Source organism: Dermacentor albipictus, chromosome 1 (assembly GCF_038994185.2).
Source record: "Dermacentor albipictus isolate Rhodes 1998 colony chromosome 1, USDA_Dalb.pri_finalv2, whole genome shotgun sequence".
Taxonomy (NCBI): Eukaryota; Metazoa; Arthropoda; class Arachnida; order Ixodida; family Ixodidae; genus Dermacentor; species Dermacentor albipictus.
The window spans coordinates 368,002,198-368,027,946 of record NC_091821.1 but is presented as its reverse complement, the minus strand read 5'-3'; the positions used below and the strand labels follow the sequence as shown (position 1 = coordinate 368,027,946).

At 45.5% G+C, this 25,749-nt stretch overlaps 1 protein-coding gene across 2 annotated transcripts in view; it reads right to left on the bottom strand.

Moving 5' to 3' along the window:
* Positions 1–18,477: 18,477 nt before the first annotated feature.
* Positions 18,478–25,749, bottom strand: part of LOC135904095 (uncharacterized) — a 37,953-nt gene continuing 30,681 nt past the window's right edge. The window contains exon 9 of one of the 2 annotated variants that reach the window (XM_065434698.2): positions 18,478–18,823. In XM_065434698.2, the coding sequence (XP_065290770.2) occupies positions 18,818–18,823 (6 nt within the window). In that variant the 3' untranslated portion in view covers positions 18,478–18,817. Of the gene's footprint in view, positions 18,824–22,188; positions 22,657–25,749 lie in introns of those variants that run through there. The other variant, XM_065434696.2, reaches the window with a different exon arrangement.

Genomic DNA, 25,749 nt, shown 5'->3' with positions numbered 1-25,749 from the left:
AGGCATGAGGGCGAGCCGCGTGGCTGTGTGTACTACGTCGCGAACGCGTGTATCGCTTCTGCCGTGTAAAGCAGTGTTACACAACGCGCAACAACGCCGAGCAAAGTCCTTTCTGCCGAAGATCTGGCCCGATGCTGAAGGTGTCGCGCCGAATAAATTGGTCCGATCGCGAAGGTGGCGCAGTGTCACATAGCATCGCAAAATCCTAACTGCCACAAGGGAAGGATGGAGGAAACGGGCGCGCTCTAGTTGTATGAGCCAAATGTTGCTACGCGACGCGGCGCACGCGTCTAGCACTTAAAATCACTAATATGTACGAGTAAATAGGTGGTGACGTTGTTGTTCAATCGTGCTACGCGAGCGTTTGCCACCTAATGCATTCTTGAACGATTAGGCTTCACTACAATGGCTGTCAGCGTTAACCGCGGCTATGGTGAATGCGACGTGAGACTGGACTCGTACCCAATATTGGTGACGTGCTTATCCTTGCTAAGCTTCTAGTGAAAAGTATACATTTAAAGAGCGCCCTGGAAATATGAACAGCGTGTTTTCTGGTACCTGGCACTGTGAATGTTGCCAGTATACGCAGATCTTGTGATTGCATCATTGTTTTATTGCGTCTGTCAAGAGCGTAAATAGTTTGTTTAGCAAATGCTGTTACTTGTTCATATGACTTTAGGCACTGTAATTTAACATTTGTCGTAAATAAAGAAAGCGTCTGTAGACTTATGTATAGAGCGTCGGGCTGTCGCGCTCGAGGAACCTTGTTAAAATGAGATCATGCGACTCGTAATTTTCTTTTATTGAGCGACAGCTTGCGCTAACCCCCCCTGACCTACCTAACAAGATACCCAGCATGCCGCCAAACTCAGTGGAGGCAGGCAAAGTCAACTTCGCTTTAAAGACGACGTACCTGGCTATCCCTTCGCAGACTCGGGCAAATAACACCCTCGAGGGTGATTTGGATATCGAAACATCATTTTTTGCATATTTACTACTGAAAATTTCTGAAATGGGTGCATTCGGTAGCAGAACAGAATTATTACGCAGTTTTATTAATTTTGGTGCGTCAAATTATGCGTTGGGCAAAGCATACCTCTTGCAGAATCTAAGGGTGCTCGGGCACTTCAACATTTCAAGCAAGTAAAAAGTCATAAGCGTCTGTTTTCCATCGGTTAGCGCCAAGTCATTAATCTATCACGTCATATGATGTCTGTTGGCTAGGGATGTCAACCTGCTACTTCATGGAAATGGCGCGCCCCCGGTAGTGAAGTGGACTTTTTGTCACTGACTTCGTTTAAGTTGTTTCAGCCCCGCGTTATTCTAAAGATAAGCTGCCAATCGTCAGCGAATCATAGCGCGTCAGCCAATCACAGTGCTTAAGGCGCATCTTCTTCCTGGCGTAGCATCGAGGCCGGCGCAATATTATGCACCGCCAGTCTTGCGCTGTTTATTGCAGTAGCGGTTGGAATAAGCGTTCACTTGTGCATGTGAGGCAATCTGCTACCGGCAAGAACACAGCATTTATTGCGGAATAGCGGAAAGACGCGAGTACTTTGTCCTCTTCGCTCGTTCCCGTCTTCCACATGTCACTGTTAGCTTCGCTTAAATTGTTTAACCTTGTTGCTTATTCACAGCTTAACTGAAGCACTGACAAGCGTGCTGGCAGCCTCTCAGAGCAGCTAGAGTCACTACTGCACTTTGAAGACGCTGTATTCCCTGCGTTTAGTTATCCGAAGCGGTCAAGAGGTAGTCCAACCCACCGGAATTCTATAGTTCCACAGTTCAAAACCAGGTTCCGCGGCTTTATTACTATCTTTTTCGCTTTTCTTTTTTTTTTACTGTCTAGGAAAACACTCCGAGATTGCTGCAACGGACATGCCAAAGGCTTGGCTACTGATAGAATAAGAAATATCGCTGTAAAGCTAAAACGTAAGAGACATTTCGACAAAATATGCATTGGGAATCAGGTGCGACTCCAAAGAAGTCACCCTTTTAAATGGGTGTTCTAGTTCGCCTAATCACTCTTTCTATGCGTGGATTGGGGTGAGTTATAGACACAAGAAAACACACTTAAGGTTTTAATGTTCCTCAGCGTTCACTCTATGGCATTCTTGTGAGCCCCTACTACTGTAACTTTAGGGAAGCAATAAAATAGCATAAAGCACAAAAAATTATCAGCGGAAGCCGACTATATGCTCAACTTGGGTTGTCGTTTTGCGAAATCGCGCGTTGATTTTGAAGAACGCACGACGGCCCCTCGCCCCCGTTGTTGCCGTGAACCACAGTTGCAACTATGGATAAACGGAAGAGCCTAAGTTATTTATTTATTTATTTATTTATTTATTTATTTATTTATTTATTTATTTATTTATTTATTTATTTATTTATTTATTCATTCATTCATTTCGATGAAGTTGGGAAGGTTGGTAAAGGATATGCCACTCTCCTCTCCACACTGATGCACTTCCGAAGGACAGGAAGGACAAAATTATGTGAACTGGATCCTTAAACGAAATAAAAATATCTTAGCGTACAAATGACATGTACGCTCTAAATGAAAATCAAGTAACCAGATGAGTAGCAGAAAATTAAGTCCCGAAAAATATTTCCGATAACGCACAAAGCTCCACCAGATCTGTTAGTAGGCATCGAGGAAAGCGTGAGTTAAAAGTGAATCGATAAAGGTCCTAAAAATATTTCCAAATGCAGTCTCGCGCTGATGCAGGAACCTTCACAGGGATGATTCAAGTCTTTTGACGTTTATGTGAAAGACCGCGAGAAACGACGACAAGGCCCGGATGCCACGGTGTCCACCCGATTCGCCAAGGTCGATCGAAAGCATGGTGTACATTTACTGGCGTTCGGTCTTTACCGCACATTGTTTAAGGCTCGCTCACGGCAAGTACGTTTCACGCCGATACGTCGCGTATTATTTTCCTGCACCATTGGTGTTCGTTTGAAAGTCATCATAACAGCTCAGTGAGCCCTTGTTCCAGACACGCATTTGCATATACATGGTTGAGCAAAAAGGGGCTCAGGGGAACCTGACGCTGTCGCTTGCACCTGTCACATGTGGCACCTGCGGCACCGGTTAGCATATAGTACGGGGCAAGACGGGACAAATTTTCGCTGAAAGCGCCAACGCTGTAAAATATAAGCACTCTGATTGAATAACCAATCTGATTTTCTCTTTATTTACTTACTTCTCTCCACCTTGCGGGTTTCCGCAGAACTATTACGTCAAAAAATAACTAATATCATAAAAGCAAATCCACTACATTTTATGCGCTAGAGATTTAAATCAGTTCCGCAGGTATATGTGAACCAGGAAAGCAGGACATATTGCGGCAATTCACCAGATCCGTGGTGCTAGGCTCTCCTCTCTAGCAACGTAGACGAAAGTTCCACATTTGCTCAGCCCAACTCATTTACCTCACAGAGCTTCACTCAATACCATGTACATATCAAGCAAAAAAAAATTACAGCGTATGTATTCCACGAGAGAGAATGCAGGTGACACACTTCGAGCCACGTGTCAGCACCGAAGGAAGAAGAGCAGCCGCATTGCGCCCTTTCAGAATGCTTCGAACGCCTTTCCGGGGGGAGGGGGGGGGGGAGAATAACCGACAGAGACGGCATCGAGCGAGAAGTACTTGCAAGAAGGCACGAGTTGTGCGTACGATGATAATGGTGTTCGGGCCCCCGAATGCGCGGCCCAATTTTTTCGGCAGAGATCTGCACGAAACCCGATGCAAATCCGCCTCTCCTTTCATGATTCGCCGGCTCAATCCTCTGGTTCTTATTCTGGATTCGAAGGGCCTCGCTCGTTGATATGCCCAGCAAACACAAGCGCTGGGGCATTTCTGGAGCACTGCGGCAAGCAAACAAACAAAAAATGCGATGGCACGTTGGCTCCCCTCCGTACTCGTGGTGGTAGGTAACCCACAAGGCGACGCGAAGCTTTTGCTACGTTTGATACCGCGGGTGTAGAAGGCTACCTCAGAGGTCTCTACGGAAGAAAAATGACGCCATATAAAGGCACTTTAAAGCGTTTGAAAGTTTGAATTGATTTTGTTTTGGGTAACGGCCAGACGAAGGTCTTCAGGTGGCATGTTCACTTGACCAGGTGTCGAAGAAATATATAAAGTTCCCGCACGCAAGGCATCAAGCTGTTCTTTTTGAATATTTTTGTTGCTATTATTTGTTCTTCGAGCCATTAGTGAGCTTCTTTCGGGGTAAAGTAGAGGAATGACATGCAAGTATATACGCCACCCCTTTAGGTCGATGAACCAAAGTACATCGGTATGCCACTAGAAGTACAAGGTATTGGGGGCGAGGACTTACGGAGTCACTATCTGTCGGAAGCGCCTCCCTTGCGTATTATGAGGGATCATGCGGCGTGCTCTTCATAGATTTCGCTTACGGCGCTCATTAAAAACACCACGCGGCAGCCCTCCTGGACATTTATGTAGGTACTCTCAAAACGAGGAAAGTTTTTCGACTGTCGATATAATAATCTTGGGGAAACTGAAAGCACAGAATCATTTACAGATGCTATCTCTTTACCGAATACGTACAGTGAACACCACTGCGCGCGGTCACCGCGATGGAGTCTCCCGAACCTGCTTGCGTGAAAGGTAGGCAAACGCTGAGAGTAAACTATGTGGAATATGTTCTTATATTGGGCTGTCTGTATAACCAAATGGAGCATAACAGAATGAAGCCTCAATGCAGCGATCGCACTGGTTCGCAGCGACCGACTGCGCGCCTGCATGCATGTCCGCGCACAATGTTTAGCTTTCGCTGTGAGCGCGTTTTCGCACCGCGCCGTGAGCTTTAGGCCGCAGCATACGCGCATTTGACAGCACACCTGCAACGATCGTTGCGCGGACGCTGTCAGAACTGCTCAAAAATAATTTCGTTTTAGACTTCGATGCCTACTGCGACTGTGATATGTGTGGTTGCGACGATTCAATCTTTTTTTGTCTTCTAAATTCTTGGACCATTTCAATGTTATTTCTCAAGTTGCGTCGCACTGTATGTTTATCGGTCTTCTCAGCATGCGATTTCCCTCTGCTTCTTTTCTGTAATACAGTGCAAAAATTCTTAACGCAAACATGACCATAGGCCATGCTTTTTTTAATGTGTGTCTTACCGCTCCCTTTCCGTTCCAGTGAACTTGCCAGTATCTAGCACCGACAAATTAACAGACGAAACCGTCATGACATTAGCCTGGCAGCGGGCGCGGGCGAGCGTCTGTCTCAGTGCGCGTTCTCTGCTACTCACCGAACATCGCACAGTCCTGGCGCCGTAGCATAAATGTTACTCGCGTCTGTGCTTGCGGTATACCCGAATTGTAGCCGATGGCTGTCTGCCGGTTCTAAGTTTCGCCAGCCAAGCTTCACCCAGCTCCTTGCCCTGCGGCTACGTGTGAATAAGGCTGACACCGGGCTCCGTTGCGTACGTCCGGCACTGCGGCACCTAGCAGTAGCCTACCATGCTGCACGCCTCCAAAGGCAAGCACTAGCTATTATACTACTTTCAAATATTGTCAAGCAGAGACCCAAGGCAGTAAAGCCTCACCACTTAATGAGAACCGCGGCGCAGGTAGGACTTTAAACTTTTGTTTTCAGCTCGCTTCGGCGCTTCTGAAGCAGCCGACGCGGCCGCTGTGTCCACGTGATCCCTCATGCCACGTCACGCCGACGGTGACACCAACTTTTCCAGTGGTGTAGCTCGCCCCAATAGTGCCTGTTTGTGCATAACATCTCGTTGCGCACGTGGACTGTACTGCCAACTGCAACGGCCTCACTTTTCAATATATTTCTCTTTTAAGGGCAACTGTATGTTGCCACTACAACGCGGGAATCCAGGAAGGATTCTTACCGTATGATTACCGTCCACTACGGGCTGCTTAAATATAGAATAGCCAACTATCACTTAGACTCAAATCAAATCACATCACTTAATTTATTCTAAAGTAAAGTTTGGAAATGGATGCTACAGATGAAAGCCGGTTTAAGCAGCCTGACTTGCTCGTAGCAACCGTAGTTACGCAGTGATTACAATATGTGTTCATTAATGTAGAAATACAAAAGAATGTGCACAACGGCATACGTGGTATTCACCTAACATGAACCAATGATTTTTAAAAAGTGGTTAACCACAACTGAACGAAACCAAGGACATATGTTCTAGCGTCACGTGGTGCTCCCTGGGACATTTTTATGTGGCGCTTAATTAGTTAATTAACTAAGATAATTTATGCAATTTTTTTATATATTCACTTTAAAGTCACGTGCGCTTCGTTGCGCTGTAGAGGGGATTCAGAAACGACCGATCCAATTTTTCGTGGCAACGTACCTGCTTCGTAGAGATTTTTTTCCGGCGTTTCAAGAAAGCTCGCGAAATATGAAATGAGACCACGTGACTGCGCTCGCGCGCTATCGTAACGCAGCGCTCTCAACCGCGCTTCGCGCGAAAGAACCGTGCGCGCGGACCCTGGCGAAAGCGAGCGGCCGCGGCTCTATAGGCGTCAGCTTCACAGCGCGTCGGCATCTTTGACGGTGTTAGACGGAATGAAAGCGCCGTCAGCCGTTTCTGACAAGCGATAGGCTCGACGCACGGTTGAGAGCGCTGCAATACGATAGCGCACGAGCGCAGTCACGTGGTCTCATTTATTTAAATATTTCGCGGGCTCTCTTTAAACGCCGGAAAAAATCGCCACGCAGCATGTACGTTGCCACAATAAGTTGGATCGGTCGTTTTGGAATTCCCGCTACAACGTAACGAAATACACTTGGCCCTAATGTCAATATTAAAACTTCTGCATAATTTACCTTAGTGAACTAATTAAGCGCAATATAAATATAGCCTAAGGAGGTCCAGATTACGGCAAACCATATGCAGTTTGTTGCATCGAGTTGCGGTTAACCCCTTTCTTAAAGTCCTTAAAACCCCTCTACGTAAGAATAACAAGAGAATGGAGTATATTACAAACTATCGTGATCATTACACAATATTGACACAGAAGAATATTTATCTTTATCCGGTGACCGCATTTCACTGGCTAACAAATGTTAAGGGTTATCACTCAGCGCAAGATGCGCCTTTCTGTGTTGAAAGTTTCTCGAATGTTATTGAAGATTTGATCGATTGCCTGTGTTGTCCCGAGTCTTTTGCAGTCAAATTCTGCGCACAACTCGATTTCTGGTGTGCATTCTAGAACTTACGCAAGCGCCAGCGATTACGCTGGAAGGTTCATCGAGTCAAGAATAAAAAACCAAAGTGTCTGATCCGCAGATCAGGTTTTCGATGACTGCCGATTGTGCTCGCCGCTATCGTTGTCCATTGAGTGTCCCTTGTCTTTGGGGGAAAGGTTCGCCCGATAAACAGTTCGTTTTCATTTCCCAAAGTTTTCACCACTGTTTGCTCCTTCACCATTGCTACAACGTGACAATATTGAGCATATGCAATGATTTTGGTAACGTACAAAAGGATGACGAAACAATAATAGAAATACAATATAATGTAGAAGAACACAATAACAAAGCGTGCAGTTCTTACAGAGTATTGTGATTACATAAAATCCAAAGCGTGCGATAATGTTAGTAAAGCAAGCAAGGAGAGCTAATTAATATTTTATAATTCCCAATTAACTAATTAATAGCTAATTGGAAATTTGTTGTATCTTATTACATGACTATGATGATGTAAGCCCGCTCCCTGCATGGGTCTGCAGAAGACCTACAGTATTGTTAAATAAAATATTTAAGACAAACTAAGGATAGTGGGAGCGAATGTTAGTATGGTTGAACCAAAAAAAAATATTGGTCAAAAGAATCGCGCATGAACAAAACGCTTTAGTTTACTTAATGTCTGAGGATCGGTGTCGTTATGCCTATTCAATAAGAAGGGTACATTGTGCTCAAACACCCGCAATTCATAATTTGTCCGGAAACACGGGAGTCTTCATGTACGATCACTCCTTGTGGTAACATATTTGCTGGGAAATTGCAATAATGCGAGTGTGGTTATAGATACCCCAAATGCGATGGATGAGAAGCAGAATTACCGTAAAGTGCGAAATTCGTACATACTTGCTGCAGGAACAGTACACGTACGGAAAGCATCTCTTCTGTGTGTGAGTTAGGGGAGATTGCCTTGTTTTGAAGTCAAAATCAGCGGGATCTCCGCAGCAGTAATCATTGCCCTTATTACTTGATGTAATTAATACGTGATTCAAACAGTGTACGGCACACTATATGCACTGACGAATGTGCGGCGTTAGGTCTTGCAAGCTAGTTTAGTAACCAAATATAACCAAGCTTTATAAAGAATGCTGTATGGCGACTAGTCTTCGCTTCGGTTCTCCAGTGGCGTCACATTTCTTGACTGAAAGGCGGATTTGAACAACGCGTGCAAATTGATTCACTATAAGCGCGAGTCAGGTATTTTCTGTTCTTGTCGGTTCAAAGGATTACGACTGCTCTTCAGAGAGGTCTTGGCCAATGGGAAAACAATCTCACGTTAATGTGCCTGAAAATTCGCTGCTTCAATGTCCTCTATAAATACCTATATGCTCAGCCCTTATAAGTGGTCTGCGTCTGTGTGGGCTACCCTCAAAAAAGGTGCGCGCCAAAGGTGCATCATACGCAGAAAGGCAGCTAGTGTCTTGTGGTTTAACACCCCCTTACTCTCATTAGCATGCTGCGCTTCGCCAATCTTCGCCCACTGTCGCAAAGTTTGCGGCTGGCTCCTTCAACGAAGAGAAGACTCGATATTCTCTTTCGTTCTTGTCAAGCAAAAGCTACGCATGCCTTGTAGCTTCGAAATTCTTTTTGTCGTCCAGGTTTTCACCTCGTGACCTGATATTTTAAGCGCACGTCGGCGGCGACCTCGCGGGACATTCGGGCCTCTCGCTTCTCTATTACACGAGCTGCGCGCCCGGCACTGCAAGAACGAGATGAGAGACCAGAGCTTGCGCGTACTCTCGCGTTTGCGGGCGCAGTCGGGTACCCGAGGCATATTTCAGAGCACCCGGTGTGCACGCGCTTAAAGGGCACGCCACGCGCAGGCAGCTCCCGAAAGAAGTCCCTCGGATTGCAGCGCCAAGAAGACCTTCTCGGGCTCTTTATTCTTTTCTTCCCTTATTTTTCTTCTTCTGGTGCGCTACTAAGGAGGAGCAAGAAGCTTGTGAAGATATCCCCGGAAAGAAAGTAACAAAAAGAAGGAAAGAAGAACCTGAACAACAACGGGATCTTTGCTGGCGGAATGAAATGCCTCGGATTTTCTGGTGCATGAGCGAGCATAAATGAACGCTGCGAGCAGCACTCTTTTGGAGGTTCCAAGCCCCGCCGTCTCCTCGGCAGGCGCGTTTTCCTTGCGACACCGCCGGCCGCGGATCGAAACCATATTCTAGCGCGAAGGCGCCGCCGTGACAAACGACAGGCTCTCCTAGCTGGCACTGTTCTTTTCGGGGTCACCGGGATGGAACAACGTTACCCGCCGCGGTGGCTCTGCGGCTACGGCTTTATGTCACCGAGCAAGAAATCGTGGGTTTCACTCCCAGCTGCGCGGCCGCATTTCGATGGGAGCAGAATGCAATAACGCTTCTGTAATGATCATTGTGCACTCAGTTAAAGAGCTCTTGGTGGCAACACATATATGCAAAGCTCACCACCATATGCTCTGCCTTTCGTAGCCCTTACGTGGAGTAAACAATCCAGCTCTGCGGAAAAAAGTGGTGAAAGTTGCACTCCCGTTTTAGTGCGTTAATTCCTATATATGGATCAAACGATCAGCATTGGCCAGCGTTTCCTGCACGTTTAAGTGTTTGCATTTGTATCCATGTGCGAGCTGCCCACGCACGTGTGTCGTCTTTTGCACGATGAGCATCTGTCTTGGATGCGCCCGCACAACAGTGTTGTCGCCAGCTTGATTGCCGTGGTCCGCACGCACCACGCGTGAATCAAGCTCGAAAATCGGAGACAGGCAAGCGCATTTAAGGCATATAGCAATTTTCTGATTGGCGCTGTTCATCTAATTATATTATTTGAGAAGTTGATTAATTAATTAGGACTAACTGTGTCATTAGGTAGAATTAAAAGACAATCTCAGTAAATCTAAGCGATGGCAAACAGCATCCTTGGTTCTGCCCAGAAACGTGGCATTGGCATACTTTTAAAGTTTGGTTAAAGTTACGTGGGACACCCTGTATATCGAAGACGTCGCCGACGCATGTCTCTGTATGCTACGCAGGATCTATACCGACGCCGCCGTCTGGCTCGACCACGGTGCAGAGAACTCTAGGCACGGTGTAGACTGGGCGTTTCGAGGGGACTGCGTATAGTGATGGTGCATTAGTGGTCCTGTTCAGTTTGTCGTCCCGGGCTGTCCCGGAGTGCCTGAGACGCTGCATACGCAATGCTCATTGGCCGAAAACACCACGTCAGGCAGTGTGAGACTGTCAGCGACGGATTATTGAAGAGGCCCACTGACGCCAGCATCCGGCTTAACTTTCTTACTGACTGTCCTACAGATGCTCCGGGACTCCGGCCCCGGCCGCGTTGCTGACTGTTATCCAGCTGAAATTTGATACCGACCACGTCGAGGCGGCCGCGCAAGAGCCTTTGTGAAACTCCCCTTAACAGCTTCGCTATAAAAAGAGACGTCTATTTGCTTTTGATTTGATTAGGGGCGGCTCAATGTTCTGCGCTCTGAGAAACCTGGTGCGAGAGCACGGAAGATGTGAACAAAAGAACACTAAAGAATACATGAGGAAACAATGAAAACAACGGCGAAGGAGTAGGCGCAATGAGGGAGCCTCTTTCTTGTCTAGTCGATAGCTCAGGAAAACAAAAACAGGAAGAGCTTTCAGAGCACAGGCTTCTTACGTTCTACCCGTCGGCCGTAACTGAAGCCAATCCGTTGATCAGCGAGCAAGAGCAACTATAAGGTCTCCGGAAAAGAGCACGGAACCCCTCTCTCTCGCTGCCACAAGCGCTCACTGGTTCGTGTTACGGAGAACATACTGTCGAAGGGCACTAAGGAAGCGAAGTGCACGTAATGCCTTTAGAAAGCGATAGCCGTTGGTCCGGATCATGTTTGTCGTCGTGTCTTTGCTTGGTGCAATGCTATTTTCGCTTCCGCTACGAGCTCGCGCTACCCATTGATCTCATCAGTATTCCTGGTGCAGCTTCAGCGACAAGGGCCGTCTCACGAATTCTAATAAGCTCCGGTCACTCTATGTTGGACGTCCTTTATCTTACATGCCATGGTTGACTGACAGATGGGACGTTTTAGCTTCAGCATACACTTGAGCAGACAATTTATGCTTAGTGCTAGTCTTGGTTTCTTTTTGTTTGTTAGTCACTTGTTCTTTTTTTCTCTCTCTCTTTTACCGAACGTCTTTCTTGAATACTACCGTTGCTGAGACATCTACTGGGTAGGACTCGAATGCATTTCTAGTCTTCTTTTTCTTTTTTTTTTTGGAAGAACAACTGCAAATTGGTGTGCCCGCAGAATGCTCCCTATACCCTCAGGGTGCAACAGGGTGCTTTCATATAGGTGAGTAAGCGCGATGGTCTGTGAATTTAGGACATCGTTACTTTTAACACATTGTTCAACTGAATCTTGCCTCACGATGTATGTGGCACTTGCATTATGTGCTACCGAACAGTGTCAATTTCTCCTTCCTTCTCGAACAGTACTCCTTGCGGGTGAGTGAATTCGACAGGGCTCAAGAGTTAGCTCTTTGCACGGCGCGGAAGACACTGTGTGGCAGGTAGCTGAAAATCCCATGGTCATTTATATTCTGCGCCGCATGATGCCACACCCCCAAGAGCACTTACGGAGCTTTCCTGCGTGCCGTATTTTCGCTGCGGCACGAGTACGTACCACAATGGCACTAACACACACATCAGAGTGTGTCACTCTAGTGCACTAAACTGACCGGCATTGGTGTTCTTTATCGTGAATATTCTGGATGTACCTGCCTTACACGGGTCTCGTCGCATTTCGCCCCCCCCCCACCCCCACCCCCACCCCCACCCGCTCGCCAGAACGAAGCCACAATAAGCGTGTATCGAAACGCCCAATTCGTGTTCAGCTACGCGAAAAAAATGAAGTGACGCAGGTGTTGGCTGTGCAGTTTACGCCAGCAACCGTCATCGCTTGCGCTGCCACACCAGTTGCCCAGTCACCTTTCAAGCGGCAGCACACCCGGCTAAATGCTATGGTCGTTTGTACGCGGAACGTTTGGAAGCGTTGCTATGACGGCGCGCAAGCGGGCATATCAAGTGGTACTTGTATTTTGTGGGCATTTGCAATAAACAGAAAGTTCGAAACTGTTTAACCAGACGTTTTGTAAACCACTCACTCTACAACTCTAATTCAAATTTTTTTGCGTAAATTCATTGCTTCAGTAGCTGGTTAATTATTCTCGACTAATTATGCAATTAAGGAGAATACAAAAATTGTGTGACTTAGTCCATAAAACAGTCTGCAACATGCATTTGGTCACGTCGTCTTAGAGTGCATCGGCATATTTCTAAGCTCTGGCTAAATTTAGCTGGGACACCCTGTATAGAGCGCTTCATCTGGTCTTCCAAGCTCTGCTGTTATGAAAGGAAGAAACTACTGAACAGCATAAAGAGAAGATATCTCTTCACGAGCCTGTCGAAGATTTAGTCTGGCCAGAAGGGAAACCGCGGAAAGTGCGCAAAGAATGATCACGCATACTACTAACGTTTATGCGAGAGTCCGGATTGATCGACTCACGTTGACAAGTTCATGACACGAAAAGGAGACACTCAAGGTGAAAAAATTGCCGGCCAAGGCCCTCAAGCTTGGCCAAACTCTGGCAAACACCGTCGCTACCCCTACCACCATTCCACCCCCTCGAAAAGTGTGGAGACGAAGCTGGATAACTCGGTACACGAAGCGAAGCGGCTCTGCATCACTCTTGCGAGGCATATGACGCCTGCAAGAAAGTTTTCTTTTTTTTTTAATATGGGTGACCTCATCTACAGATCAAAAAAGAAGGCTCACGCACGGAGTGAGCGAAATGGGATTCTCGACGGCTTTTAAACCTACGTAGTTGACCAAATGCGGCTGCTCGAAAGGAGACGTTTCTCTTGGAGGATGAATGATTTCTGCTTGGAGACTACATCCGACAACAAATGTATATACACGTACACACTAGACGGAAAAAGCGATTGCGTCGGCTTTGCTACCCTTTAAGAACGAGGAGCTGAAGCTCGCCGTAGAATGAATCTGTATTTGTCAGGAAGAGAGCAATGATGAAGGCATCAAGTCAGGCCTCAACAGAAGAGTGTATACGAAATCAAAAGGACATTATACGCCACACTCGGGCCATTTCGCGAAAATGGCCCTTTCCGCGGCTCCTTTCACTGTGGTTTGCTTGAAGGCCCACTGGAGACTGCTCGCTGCTGCCATCCTGTAAACGCTACCAAGAGGGATCTTTCTTCTTTCGCCAGAACCGGTCGTTTGCTGGCTGTATTTCGCTTTTTCAGAGATGTGATACGCGGAAGTGCTTTTCAGCCGGAGGGGAAAACGATACAAGTCGTTGCAGCAAATCGGCATCTGCACCTCTGCACTGCAATTATGTCGGCTCTTCCGGGGTCATATTTACCGCTGCTTGATGCACCGCGGCAGCGTACGTCTCGACGCTTGAGACGTAAAAAAAAAATGCTTTTGAAACATGTGAGGTATAGTCAGGCAAAAATTTGTGGCGAGTAATCTTTCGTAGAATCCTATCCTCTGAGCCGATCTGCCAACAACATTGCTTTCTTTTTTCATCCCGTTTACAGCTGGCGTTGAAAGGGAAGTGTAAACATGGAGTGTGCATAGAGACAACCCTTCTCTTCTTTCACTGTTAACCTTTTGCAGCCCGGCAACAACTCGTGCCCAGAGCCGAATATTTATCGACCCCAACTTGTACCCTTCCAAAGTTTAGAATCTACACAACGTGCATCTGCACGCGTGTCGGGTACAAACCTGTGCTGTGCTTTTAAACAACTCCCGAATTAAAATTTTGAAGGAGAAGCACATACATTCTTCCATGGACGCTCAGGATGCTTCCCGGCCAATGAGCCTAGTAGCTTGCTACTCCCTATGACAAGGGTGATGCATGTAATTACGGACTCGTGCATAGTACACACCCCGCATCCGTTGCGAATATTTCCTCCGGTATGTTTTCGTCCTCGGGTAGTCAGAGGCAGCACTGAAAGAAAGCTGGATTACGGAGCTGAGGACGGGATAATCTCGCTGGTGATGCCAGACTTTGAGGCTGCGCTTTTGCGTTCGCTCGTGTGGAAGAAAAAAAAATGGTTCTGTTGTGACAGCGGCGATCTTGGAGGACCCAGTCCTCATAGCCATGAACTGTTTTCCACAAACAAGCGTGACAAAGCATGACTCTGAAGTAGAGTTGGCTCTACTACCTCATTCTAACGTTTCTGTAATTAGCGCGTGCTGATTTGTTGGCATTGTTATCGCAATGAGGTGAGGAAAAGTGTACATACATATACATGGTGTTTCAGCTAACTTTAGCCTGAGTTTTAAAGTATGCCGATGCATTCTAAGACGACGTGACCAAATGCATGTTGCTCAATTTTGTATGTATCTATTAGGTACTAGTGCTATTCAGCTTACTGCGGATGCCCACGAAGTAATAAAAACACCATATATATATATATATATATAGGGGTTTTCTTAAAATTTCAGCACGCAGGACCCGACGTATATATATATATATATATATATATATATATATATATATATATATATATATATATTGACGAGGGCTGGTCCACCAGCCGAAAACGTTAAGTAAAAGAAGTCTTCCAAAAAGTTCGTCGTCTCTTTCCTGCGTATATATATATATATATATGTATATATATATATATATATATATATATATATATATATATATATATATATATATATATATATATATATATATATATATATATATATATATATATATATATATATATATATATGTGGTCACATTATGAGAAGCCAACAAATACTGACACGACGAAGGACAACATAGGGGAAATTACTTGTGCCTAATAAATGCAATAAAGAAACGATAAATCAGTGGAAATTAAAGTGGATGAAAAAACAACTTGCCGCAGGTGGGAGCCGAACCCACAACCTTCGCATTTCGCGTGCGATGCTCCACCAATTAAGCTACCTAGACAGCGGTTCCCAATCGACTTTCTTGGGTATTTATGTTTCTTGGATATTTATGGTAGAGCATCGCACGCGAAATGCGAAGGTTGTGGGTTCGGCTACCACCTGCGGCAAGTTGTTTTTTCATCCACTTTAATTTCCACTAATTTATCGTTTCATTATTTCATTTATTAGGCACAAGTAATTTCGCCTATGTTGTCCGTCGTGTCATTGTTTGTTGGCTTCTCATTATATGACTAATAAAAATCGGGCCCCTCAGTTAACACCCTTTCTTCTCGTTTATATATATATATATATATATATATATTGCAGAATGTTTTTCTGTACTTCGACAACTTTTTTATAGACCACAACATTTACTCGAATCATGTCACATCAGATTAACTATCTGCGCAGGCAATTATGTGCAAGAAAAACTAAAGCGACACAGTCACTCAGTAAACATATTAAATTACATTTCTTAGCTAAGCATTACAACGCCTATTTGTGTCAGAGGGCACGGCAGTTTGCCGGCGGACAACATGCCTAAAGCGCCATTACTGCTTGTGAAGGTATTGCCGTGGTTTTTCGCCGTGGGGGGGGAGTGTCTACAGCAAACAGTACTAAACCAGGATTCTTCGATGTGCCGCAAAGTGGCAATGACACTGCGGACCATCTATTTGTAAACGCCTACCCTACAGGAGTTATGTCATCGCTGCACAACCTAGAAAATGCTCAGCAGGCATCGATTTTTTCAGAGGCACGGCAGCTTGCCAGCGGAAAACATGCCTAAAGCGACATTACTGCTTGTGCAGGTCACTCAGCTGGGCAATTTGCCCGCTTATCGTAGCGATGACAGGTTTCTGTAGGTCCTGCCGTGCCCTCAAAAGTGTTTTGCAATTTTGTTTGATTGCTGGTCGATGCTCATGTTATTGCTTGTGTCCGGTGACATAAGGCAGAACCCTGGGTCCAAGGCTAATGAAATGTTGTAGGTCATTATCGATAGACTAGAAGAAAGCGACCACAAGATGGACCGAATAAGAGAAGAAATTGCTGCTGTTAATGCTAAAACTGATAAGTTACAAGGAATTTTGACAATGCTTGAGGAAATGAGCAACAGAATTGATAAATTATAATCTTTTGTCCAACAGCAAGCATTGAAGTTAATTGAGTATGAAACCAGAAGTAGGCGCAACCACCTCCTAGTATTTGGAATCAACGAAAGTGCTGATGAAACAGAAACTAAACTCAGAGAACAAGTCCTGGATGGTATTTTTGACAATACTGTGGTGGTCCCCGTCAGGACTGTAGAGAGAATTCACCGTAATATAAAAGCGAAACCGGATAAGCCAAGACCAATTATTATGAAGTTCCTTAATTCCAGGGAAAAGGGCAGTGTTCTAAAGAACTGTTTTAAACAGAAGGGCACTAATATTCGGGTCAGCTATGCTACACACTTGTAAATCGCACACTTGTAAATAATTACCGCCCCATTTCACTCACATATATAAGTTGTGAATTTCTAAAACACATCATCGCAAAACATATTTAACAATTTCTAGAAGTGAAAAGGTTACTCATCCCAGCATAGCTTCCCTACTGGACTATCTACCATTACACAATTAATTGAATTAGTTTATGATCTCACGGCAGCCTTAGTTGAGAAGCACCAGATTGACGTCATTTGTATAGATTTTGCGAAAGCCTTTGATAAAGTTCTGCATAATAACCTGATCTGTAAACTCAAAGAAATAGGTATCGATGAAAGATTAGTGCTATGGATAAGGGAATATTTAAGTGGTCGTAAACAGACCGTAAGTTTAGATGGCAACCTGTCGAGTCCACTCCAAGTACTTTCAAGTGTTCCTATATATATGTATATATATATATCTCCTCTGTTTCTTGAAGAACCGGTGAGAATGAAGCTGTTTGCAGATGACTGCCTAATTTATTCTACCGTAACCTATGTTCAGGATCAACTCAATATTTGTCGCTTAGAAAATTTCAGCCGATGGTGTAAATTATGGGGTATGAATAGAAACTACATTAAATCAACATACACACATATGACTAAGAAAGTAAACGTTCTGCCTTTTAAGTATTACATGGATGTTAATTTGTTAGTTCGCGCTAACCAGTTTAAATATTTAGGTGTTACATTCACGCATAATCTGACATGGCATACGCTCATAGAAAATGCGTGCTGGACGGCGAACCAGAGACTAGGTTTCTCAAGGCAAAAACTAGCTCAAGCTTCGCGAGATGTAAAGCTGATAGCTTATAAAACTTTTCTTAGACATTTACTTGAATATGCCTCAACCATCTGCAGCCCTCATCAGAAAGAAATGACAACAAGGTAAGAAAAAATTCAACGTCGTGCCGCGCGCTCCATATGCTCAAAGTACCGCCGTTTAGATTCCGTCACACTGATGTTGCAGTCTTGTGAACTGGAAACACCAGAAGTACGAAGGCAAGAAAATCGTCTCAAAGTGTTTCTTTAGAATACTAGATGGACAATTAAAAATGAACAAAGATGAGTATGTGCAACTTCCAGGAAAACAAAACAGTCGTGTTAATCACCAATATGTTTTACGCCCATACTTTGCTCACAGTGATATGTTCCACTTTTCTTTTTGCCCTGCCATGATTGAACTTTTGAATGCCATATCAAGCTTTGTGGCCAATGCCAGTGATGTTTGCGAACTTGAAAAATTGTTAAACATGTATTTTTCTGATTCCGCTGCCGCTTGATGCACCTGTATATATGGCCTGTCTGTGTTTAAAACCTTCCCTGTAAGAACCCTCAGCAGAGGGTTGACAGTATGAATAAATAAATAAATAAATAAATGATATATTGGAAAGGCGAAGAACATCATCACAGGAGGAGGACGAAAAAAAGGCAGAAGGCTGGAATGTTAACCAAAAAAAGTGGGGTTGACTACCCTTTGCTGGGGGAAGGAAAATGGGAATAGAACGATGAGAGAGAGAGAGAGAAAGAAAGGAAAGACCCGGTGGTCAGCTAGCGCCCGTGCAAGAAGGGCACCGCTAAGTCAAAGGTCAGTTCAAATAGGGCAGAGGCGCTCAAGAAACACAAAAACGCTACCTCATTTAGATAAAAGTGATAAGAGGTTTCTGCATTTCAACATAGCCACTGAGCACGTGCTGGTGGGCGAGCTGGTTATACAAGTTTACGATGAAGGCACCAAATAAAACGATGGATTTATTTGTTTGTTCTGTTCCCTTGTCTTGTGGTTCATCAAATGTTGGTTAAACGGGCAGATGTATGACAGATTGTATGAGCATCGGATATGAGATGGAAAACCAGCTGTCAGGTCACATTAGTGCTCATTGTAGAAGTGCACTCCAAACTTTGATAAATCCTGTGTTTTAGACAGCGCAGATGGTCAACTGACAAGGGAGATATTGGAAGCGCTTGAGATCAAGAAGCGTGGTGATGCTTGTATCAGTGAACCCTTAGTTTCTCTATCGACAAAGGAACTGGCGTATCTTGGGAGCGGCTATCTTGGATGAAGCTGTTCTGTATCGCGTTTTTTGTTGCGTGATGCAGATGACGGCACTGTTATTTCTTGATGTTTCGACTCTTGACAGCAGCTGTTTATTCCTGCGTAAAGAAATAAAACGCTCAGTTGTTAGTGCGCCTACGTGGTTGTCCGGTGTCGTATTACTTCGTCGTAAACATAGCCACGTAGACCGAACTAGCCGGCGTCGAGTTATTCTTTCATTTTACGTGATTACATGCGCAGCAACGGGATGCGCGGCTCGATCGTGTTACAACCTCGCTGTGACGTAGTGCGGGGGCGTGACCTAAACCTTCGCCTCGCCTCGCGACAAGCGCTGCGTCTCGCCTCTGCTACTGAAGCACCTCCGCGAGTTGCGTGATAATAATAATAAAATTTGGGGTTTTACGTGCCAAACCCACTTTCTGATTATGAGGCACGCCGTAGTGGAGGACTCCGGAAATTTTGACCACCTGGGGTTCTTCAACGTGCACCTAAATCTAGGCACACGGGTGTTTTCGCATTTCGCCCCCATCGAAATGCGGCCGCCGTGGCCGGGATTCGATCCCGCGACCTCGTGCTCAGCAGCCCAACACCATAGCCACTGAGCAACCACGGCGGGTGAGTTGCGTGATGCACCAATTAGGGATCCCCTCGTGGAAAGATGGAAGCGCGCCGGCTATATCTTCATTTTATGCCACAATATTGCGTCACAGAAGAGTATATAGGACGGAGATCCGCGCTTCGCGGTGCCGTGTTCCCATGTAGATGAATTGAATGAACAATTTGACGCGATTTAATTCGGTCTACATCGCCGTTTTGAAAATGTGAAAACCCGTAACTAGATCACACGTGTAGCGGGTCGGCAAAACCGGTACCGGATTATCGAGAAGAAAAAAAAAATAAGTTATGGCGTTTTACGTGCCAAAACCACTTTCTGATTATGAGGCACGCCGTAGTGGAGGACTCCGGAAATTTCGACCCCCTGGGGTTCTTTAACGTGCACCTAAATCTAAGTGTACACTAGTGTTTTCGCATTTCGCCCCCACCGATATGCGGCCGCCGTGGCCGGGATTTGATCCCGCGACCTTGTGCTCAGCAGCCTAACACCATAGCCACTGAGCAACCACGGCGGGTTATCAAGAAGAACCGCGACCAGCTAATAAAGGAGTACATTTAGGCCGAACTGATGGCTAGAATCAATTAACTCTGTGTCGAAACCGTCAATCGCGCTATTAGAAAAGGAACTGCGAGTGCAGATGAAGTGAAGATGAAATGTTCATTACTCATTTTGATACGGTCTACCTGTCATCTTTCGATCGCCCACTTCTTATGTAATGCCCCACAGTTGGGTCCTTATGGTAATAAACTGAAAGTAAATGCAAACGTTAGCATGGGCAACTGATCCTAGATTTATGCAAGGTTACTTGTGAGCACACAAATGGTTGAATTTAAGCACTACGTGTGCCTCCGCCTTTCTTTCTCTGTCCTCGTTTTCTTTTTTCGCGCGCTACGTATATAAAGCCGTAACTAGATAGTCGTTAGGATGTAAGGTTAAACATGTGCTGTTAAATTCTATTTGAGGTAATAAGTGCAATTAGCGAATAACCTATATCGTTCTTTTTTTTTTGCAAATGGTGTTCATCTGGCCAGATAGCTTACTATAGTGAAGCGATTCAGGTAAATTTTGTAGGCTTATTTTTTTAGAAAACGATTTAGTAAGCAACAGAAGAACCGTATATAAGAATGACGGATTACGTTGCGTTAAAAGGACCTGAACATGCGTCAGTAGCAGTATTCTTTAGGTTAAACACTTTCGATTTTCAATCAACATGGTAAACCATTAGGTCCGGAAAGATACACTTCATCCGGACACGCCTCCCCGTGCTTCAGTATAACATAACAGCGCTGCTTTTGTGTTTTCAAAGATGGTTACACGGCCTTGAGGAATTCGTGATGCTGAGAATGGCGAAAGGTGGAGTTCGTTTTGGCGCATAGGAGTGCATGGCCCGAAAGAAAATCGTCGCTGGCCTAGCAGAGGATACATTGTAAAAAAAGCACTCCTTACGTGGCCGCTATTCTGAAAGAAAACTAAGCCTCAGCTGTTCTTTTGTTGGATTTATCAGTGCAGCCGACAGTGCCTGCTTTCAAAAGAAGCAGGTGGTGGGGCACCTTGCCTTGCACTTTTGATAGTAGGAGGGGAAGGGGGCATGGTAAATATACCTATGTATGTGAATGCGTCAAGAAACATCAGCTGCATCGAGTAAAGCGTGCAATGTACATACGAAGGAGTTTTGGGTATTGACCCTTCGCAATGGTAGCACTTCGCTGCTGCATCAAAGTAGTGTTTTGGTGAGAACCATAGTGCTATAACGCAGCACTGAGTGCCGTCTAAATGAAACAAGTGCGTGTGTTATTAGAAGGAAGTACCCTCTCGACATTGCTATTTGAAACTTCTTGCAACTCGGCCGATCTTTTCAAAAACTTTTTTTATGTTGCCCATTGAGTTACGCTGTTGTACTGCGGTCATATTTAACAGTCTGCCGAAGGGGCAACGTTCTAAATTCCTTGACATGCAAGAAATTCACAGTACTATATGTCGTAAGTGCTGTTTGGTATTGGACGGTAGCCTTTGCTGATTATACGTTAGAAATCAGGACTGGCTGGAATCTGTTGGTGCGAACATTTTTCGTATAACACGTACAGACTCGCATTTCTCGTATAACACGTGTAAACTGTCACACGGTCCTACGCAGTCGTGAAGGCATTTTGGTCTAATTTATCGTACTTAGGGAACCTGTACCAAACTTCATCAAAAAACAATAGTAAGTCTTGCTTTCTCTCTTACAATGCAGATCGACGGTCGGGAATACCAAGAAGACATTCCTTCGTCTAAACGCTTCCTTGAATTAGCATCACAATATGGAGAATAAAAGAATACTTCGGCCACGACCACCGATGGTGATCCAACGAACGCTCTTGCCAAAAATGTGCAAATGCGAACAGGGTGTCTTAAACACCGAGCTAGTGTGCAACATTCCGCACTGCTTTGCCATTTAAGTGGGATCTGGTGCGATCCCCGAAACTCTGACAGCGGTGGCACCTGCGCACGCATTACGGAGGCCACAGCGTGCAATACTGCAGCGGAAGGCGGTGATGCTGTGCGCACCGCAAGGAAGCAGTTCTTCTTGAAACGATGCTGTTTTAATGAGTTCAGATCCGGAGGAATCACCGAACTCCGGTTTACTTGTTTTGTATTTTCCTTCTTATTTCGCTAAATGGTGATTCCGCCTGGATTTTCAGTCGCTAGAGGCGCCTTTTCGATGGAATATGCGCCTTCGGCTCTGGTTCTGATCCAGCGAGTCCGAACCACCACGGTCGGGCAGGCTTCATCTTCACACAAAACTTCCCTACTCCTCCATTGCAGCCCTGATTTGTCACGCACCGAGCAACGAAGGCAATGCGTTACTTTCAAGTCAAAGAAGCGTTTATTACTGGCGGAGAAAAAAAAAGGACTCGATCGTCCGCGCTATCTCGCACCTACGTTATGACAAAACATTTTCGTTCAGGACAGCAAATTCGAGCCGTCAATTCCAGGTGGCTCATTTAACCTAGGGAAACGACTCCCTTTGCTTCCGGAATGAAACTCCGAGATCCGCGCACGCCTGTTGTGCCGCGCCGTCGGCGAGGCGTGTCTCGTGCAGGGAGTGAGGCCGCTTCCTGGTCAATTAATCCCTGCACGTCCCCCGTCGTCACCGACAAGTCAGGCGGGCCCCGTGGCCACGGCACGTATGAGCGGTGACATGACGCCAGTGCAGTTTCCCTCGACGTCATCCAGGTCGATGTCGAACACGGCCACGGGCGCCATGGCCATTTGGTCCGCGTACGTGCGGTTCATGCGCTGATGCAGCGCGTGCTTGTCGGCGAACGTCGCCACCTGGACGAATGTTACTATGCTGTACGCACAGCAGAGAGCGTGGCGCAGGCGAAGTAAAAAAGAGCCGGACGGCGGCAACACAGCCCTGGCGCAGTCGTTTAAGGTGTCGCAATGTCTAACCGGTCCAGCTAGAACAGCACTAAACACTATATCAACTTTCCTCGGCAAATGAAAAAAAAAGGGGGGGGAGGGAAAGGGAAGACAAGAAAGACCAAAAATACCTTCGTAAACATTATGCGGCTGCAGATATTGTCACGTCGACTTGACGTTAGAATGTAAATGCCAAATGCGCTATATAAAATAAAGCTATTTAGCAAACTCGTGCCCAGAAAAACAGCAATACACAAAGCAACACTAAGCGTCAAATGCATCGGCCATTCATACGTGACTAATCGTACACTGCAGCGTAGTCGCTGGTGTACCTTCCAGAGTGTACAGAAGTAAGTACGCAATCTGATTACGCAAGCCTCTTTCGCTAATGAATAGTCTGTGAGGCGCTGTGTTAGACAGCACTACCGTCAGGATCGGCCCACCTTCTTCAATCCTTTCATCGCGGCAGCTAAAGCTACGTAGAAGCTGTGCGACATTCAGAAACGCCTCGGGTCGCACAGGTTTTAACGTTTCATCATACTCATCCTCCTCCTCCTCCTCCGCCTCATATTCATCATCATCATCATCACCATCATCAGCATCAGCATGGCTACACCCATTGCAGGGCAAATGCCTCTCCCATACTTCTCCAACTACCCCGGTCATGTGCTAAATGTGGCCATGTTGTTCCTGCAAACTTCTTAATCTCATTCGTCCAACTAACTTTCTGCCGCCCCCTGCTACGCTTCCAGTCTCTTGGAATCCGGTGCGTAGCCGTTAATTACCACTGGCTATCTTCCCTCCTCATTACATGCCCTGCCCATGTCCATTTCTTTTTGCTTGATTTTAACTAAGATGTCATAAACTCGCGTTTGTTCCTTCACCCAATCCGCTCTTTTTCTTATACCTTAACGTTACACCCATCATTCTTCTTTCCATAGCTCGTTGCGTCGTCGTCAAATTAAGTAGAATCCTTTTAGTAAGGTTTCTGCCCCGCAGATAAGTACTGGTAAGACACAGCTGTTATACACTTTTCTCTTGAGGAATAATGGCAAGCTCCTGTTTACGATCAGATAATGCCTGCCAAACGCACCCCAGCCGTTCTTATTCTTTTGATTATTTCAGTCTCATGATCCGGATCCGCGGTCACTACCTGCCCTAAGTAGATGTATTCCCTTACCACTTCCAGTGACTCGCTACCTATCGTAAACTGCTGTTGTCTACCGAGACTGTTAAACATTACTTTAGTTTTCTGCAGATTAATTTTTAGACCCACCCTTCTGCTTTCCCTCTCCAGGTCAGTGAGCATGCCTTGCAATTGTTCCCCTGAGTTACTAAGCAAGGCAATGTCATCAGCGAATCTCAAGTTACTAATCTATTCTCCGTTAACTCTTATCCCCAATTCTTCCCAATCCAGGTCTGTGAATACCTCCTGTAAACATGCTGTGAATAGCATTGGAGAGATCGTATCTCCCTGCCCGGCGCCCTTCTTTATAGGGGTTTTCTTGCTTTCATAATGGAGGACTACGGTGGCTGTGGAGCCGCTATAGATATCTTTCAGTATTTTTACATACTGTTCGTCTACACTCTGATTACGTAATGCCTCCATTAATACTGAGGTTTCGAATGAATCAAACGCTTTCTCGTAATCAATGAAAGCTATATATAAGGGTTGGTTATATTCCGAACATTTCTCACCTGATTCATAGTGTGAATATGGTCTGTTGTTAAGTAGCATTTACGAAATCCTACCTCGTCCTTTGATTGACAGAAGTCTAAAGTGTTCCTCATTCTATTTGCGATTACCTTAGTAAATACTTTGTAGACAACTGACAGCAAGCTGATCGGCCTATGATTTTTAAAGTCCTTGGTGTCCCCTTTCTTATGGATGAAGGTTATGTGGGCGTTCTTCCTAAATTCCGGTAAGCTCGAGGTCATGAGGAATTGCGTATATAGACCGTTTCATCGGGCGAGGAGGAAAGGGCGCGCGGAGAGCCTTTCCTCCTCTCTGGCTTGGGCGATCCGGCGCGGCGCTGTTGGAAAGTATTGCTGTCGCGTGCTGCAGAACGATTTCGAGATGTTTAAGATCGTACTTTGTGGAACTTACGCCATGTTCGTTCATATAAGGTCGTCAGGGAAGCCTTTCGGTGCATCGGTAGCTACTGTAGGCATAAATATGTCTTGGGGGCGCAAAAATGTGACGCGCATAATCAGCCACGGTGTACGCGCATTATTAGTCGCGCTGCGTGTTTGTGTTGTTTACTGTATTGCTTATATCGATTTTAATTCAACAAAGAAAACCGGCGTCTCTGTATTACCAGCATTAAATGGTAAATCAGCTCACTGCCTGATCGATTGGCGTAGTAAAACATAAAACATAAGAGCGCATGCCCGTGCACGGCCAACCTAAGGCAACCACAAAACATCTGAGCGGCAGGCGCTATCAAATATTTGTGATACATTGGCATCGTTCTCACGCATTTCAAGTAGCATGCTTGAAATTGCCATATGTCTACGCTAGCCTTGCTGCATGAGGCCCAAGGCGCTGCTCAACACAGCGATCACTGCGGTTGGTGAGCCAGCACGCTACATATGTAAGCTGTGTGCTTCGGCATTGCCTTTTTGGCCTGTATACAGCCATAATATATGAGAGGATTCGCATGAAAAGAATGCGATGGCTATTTTCTAGCGCAGAATTTCCGTAATACGTGTGAGTGCGTCATAGAGGACTGAACGAACACAACCGAAAATTAAAAAAATGGTTATCTTCCTCTTTCTCTAAAAAGCAAGAGAAAACGAGCTAACGCCGCACAACGTTGATAAATATATAACCGCTGATGCCGCATGCTGGGACCAAGCGCGATATAGAAGAAAGATATCTGTAATCCAGCACCTACTACTGTTTAGGACGCTCGCGCAGTTCGTAAACGGTCGCTTTGCTGGACAAGCTTCATTCACACTGTAAGGTATGCTGCTATTACTAGCCAAAACTATTTTATTCAT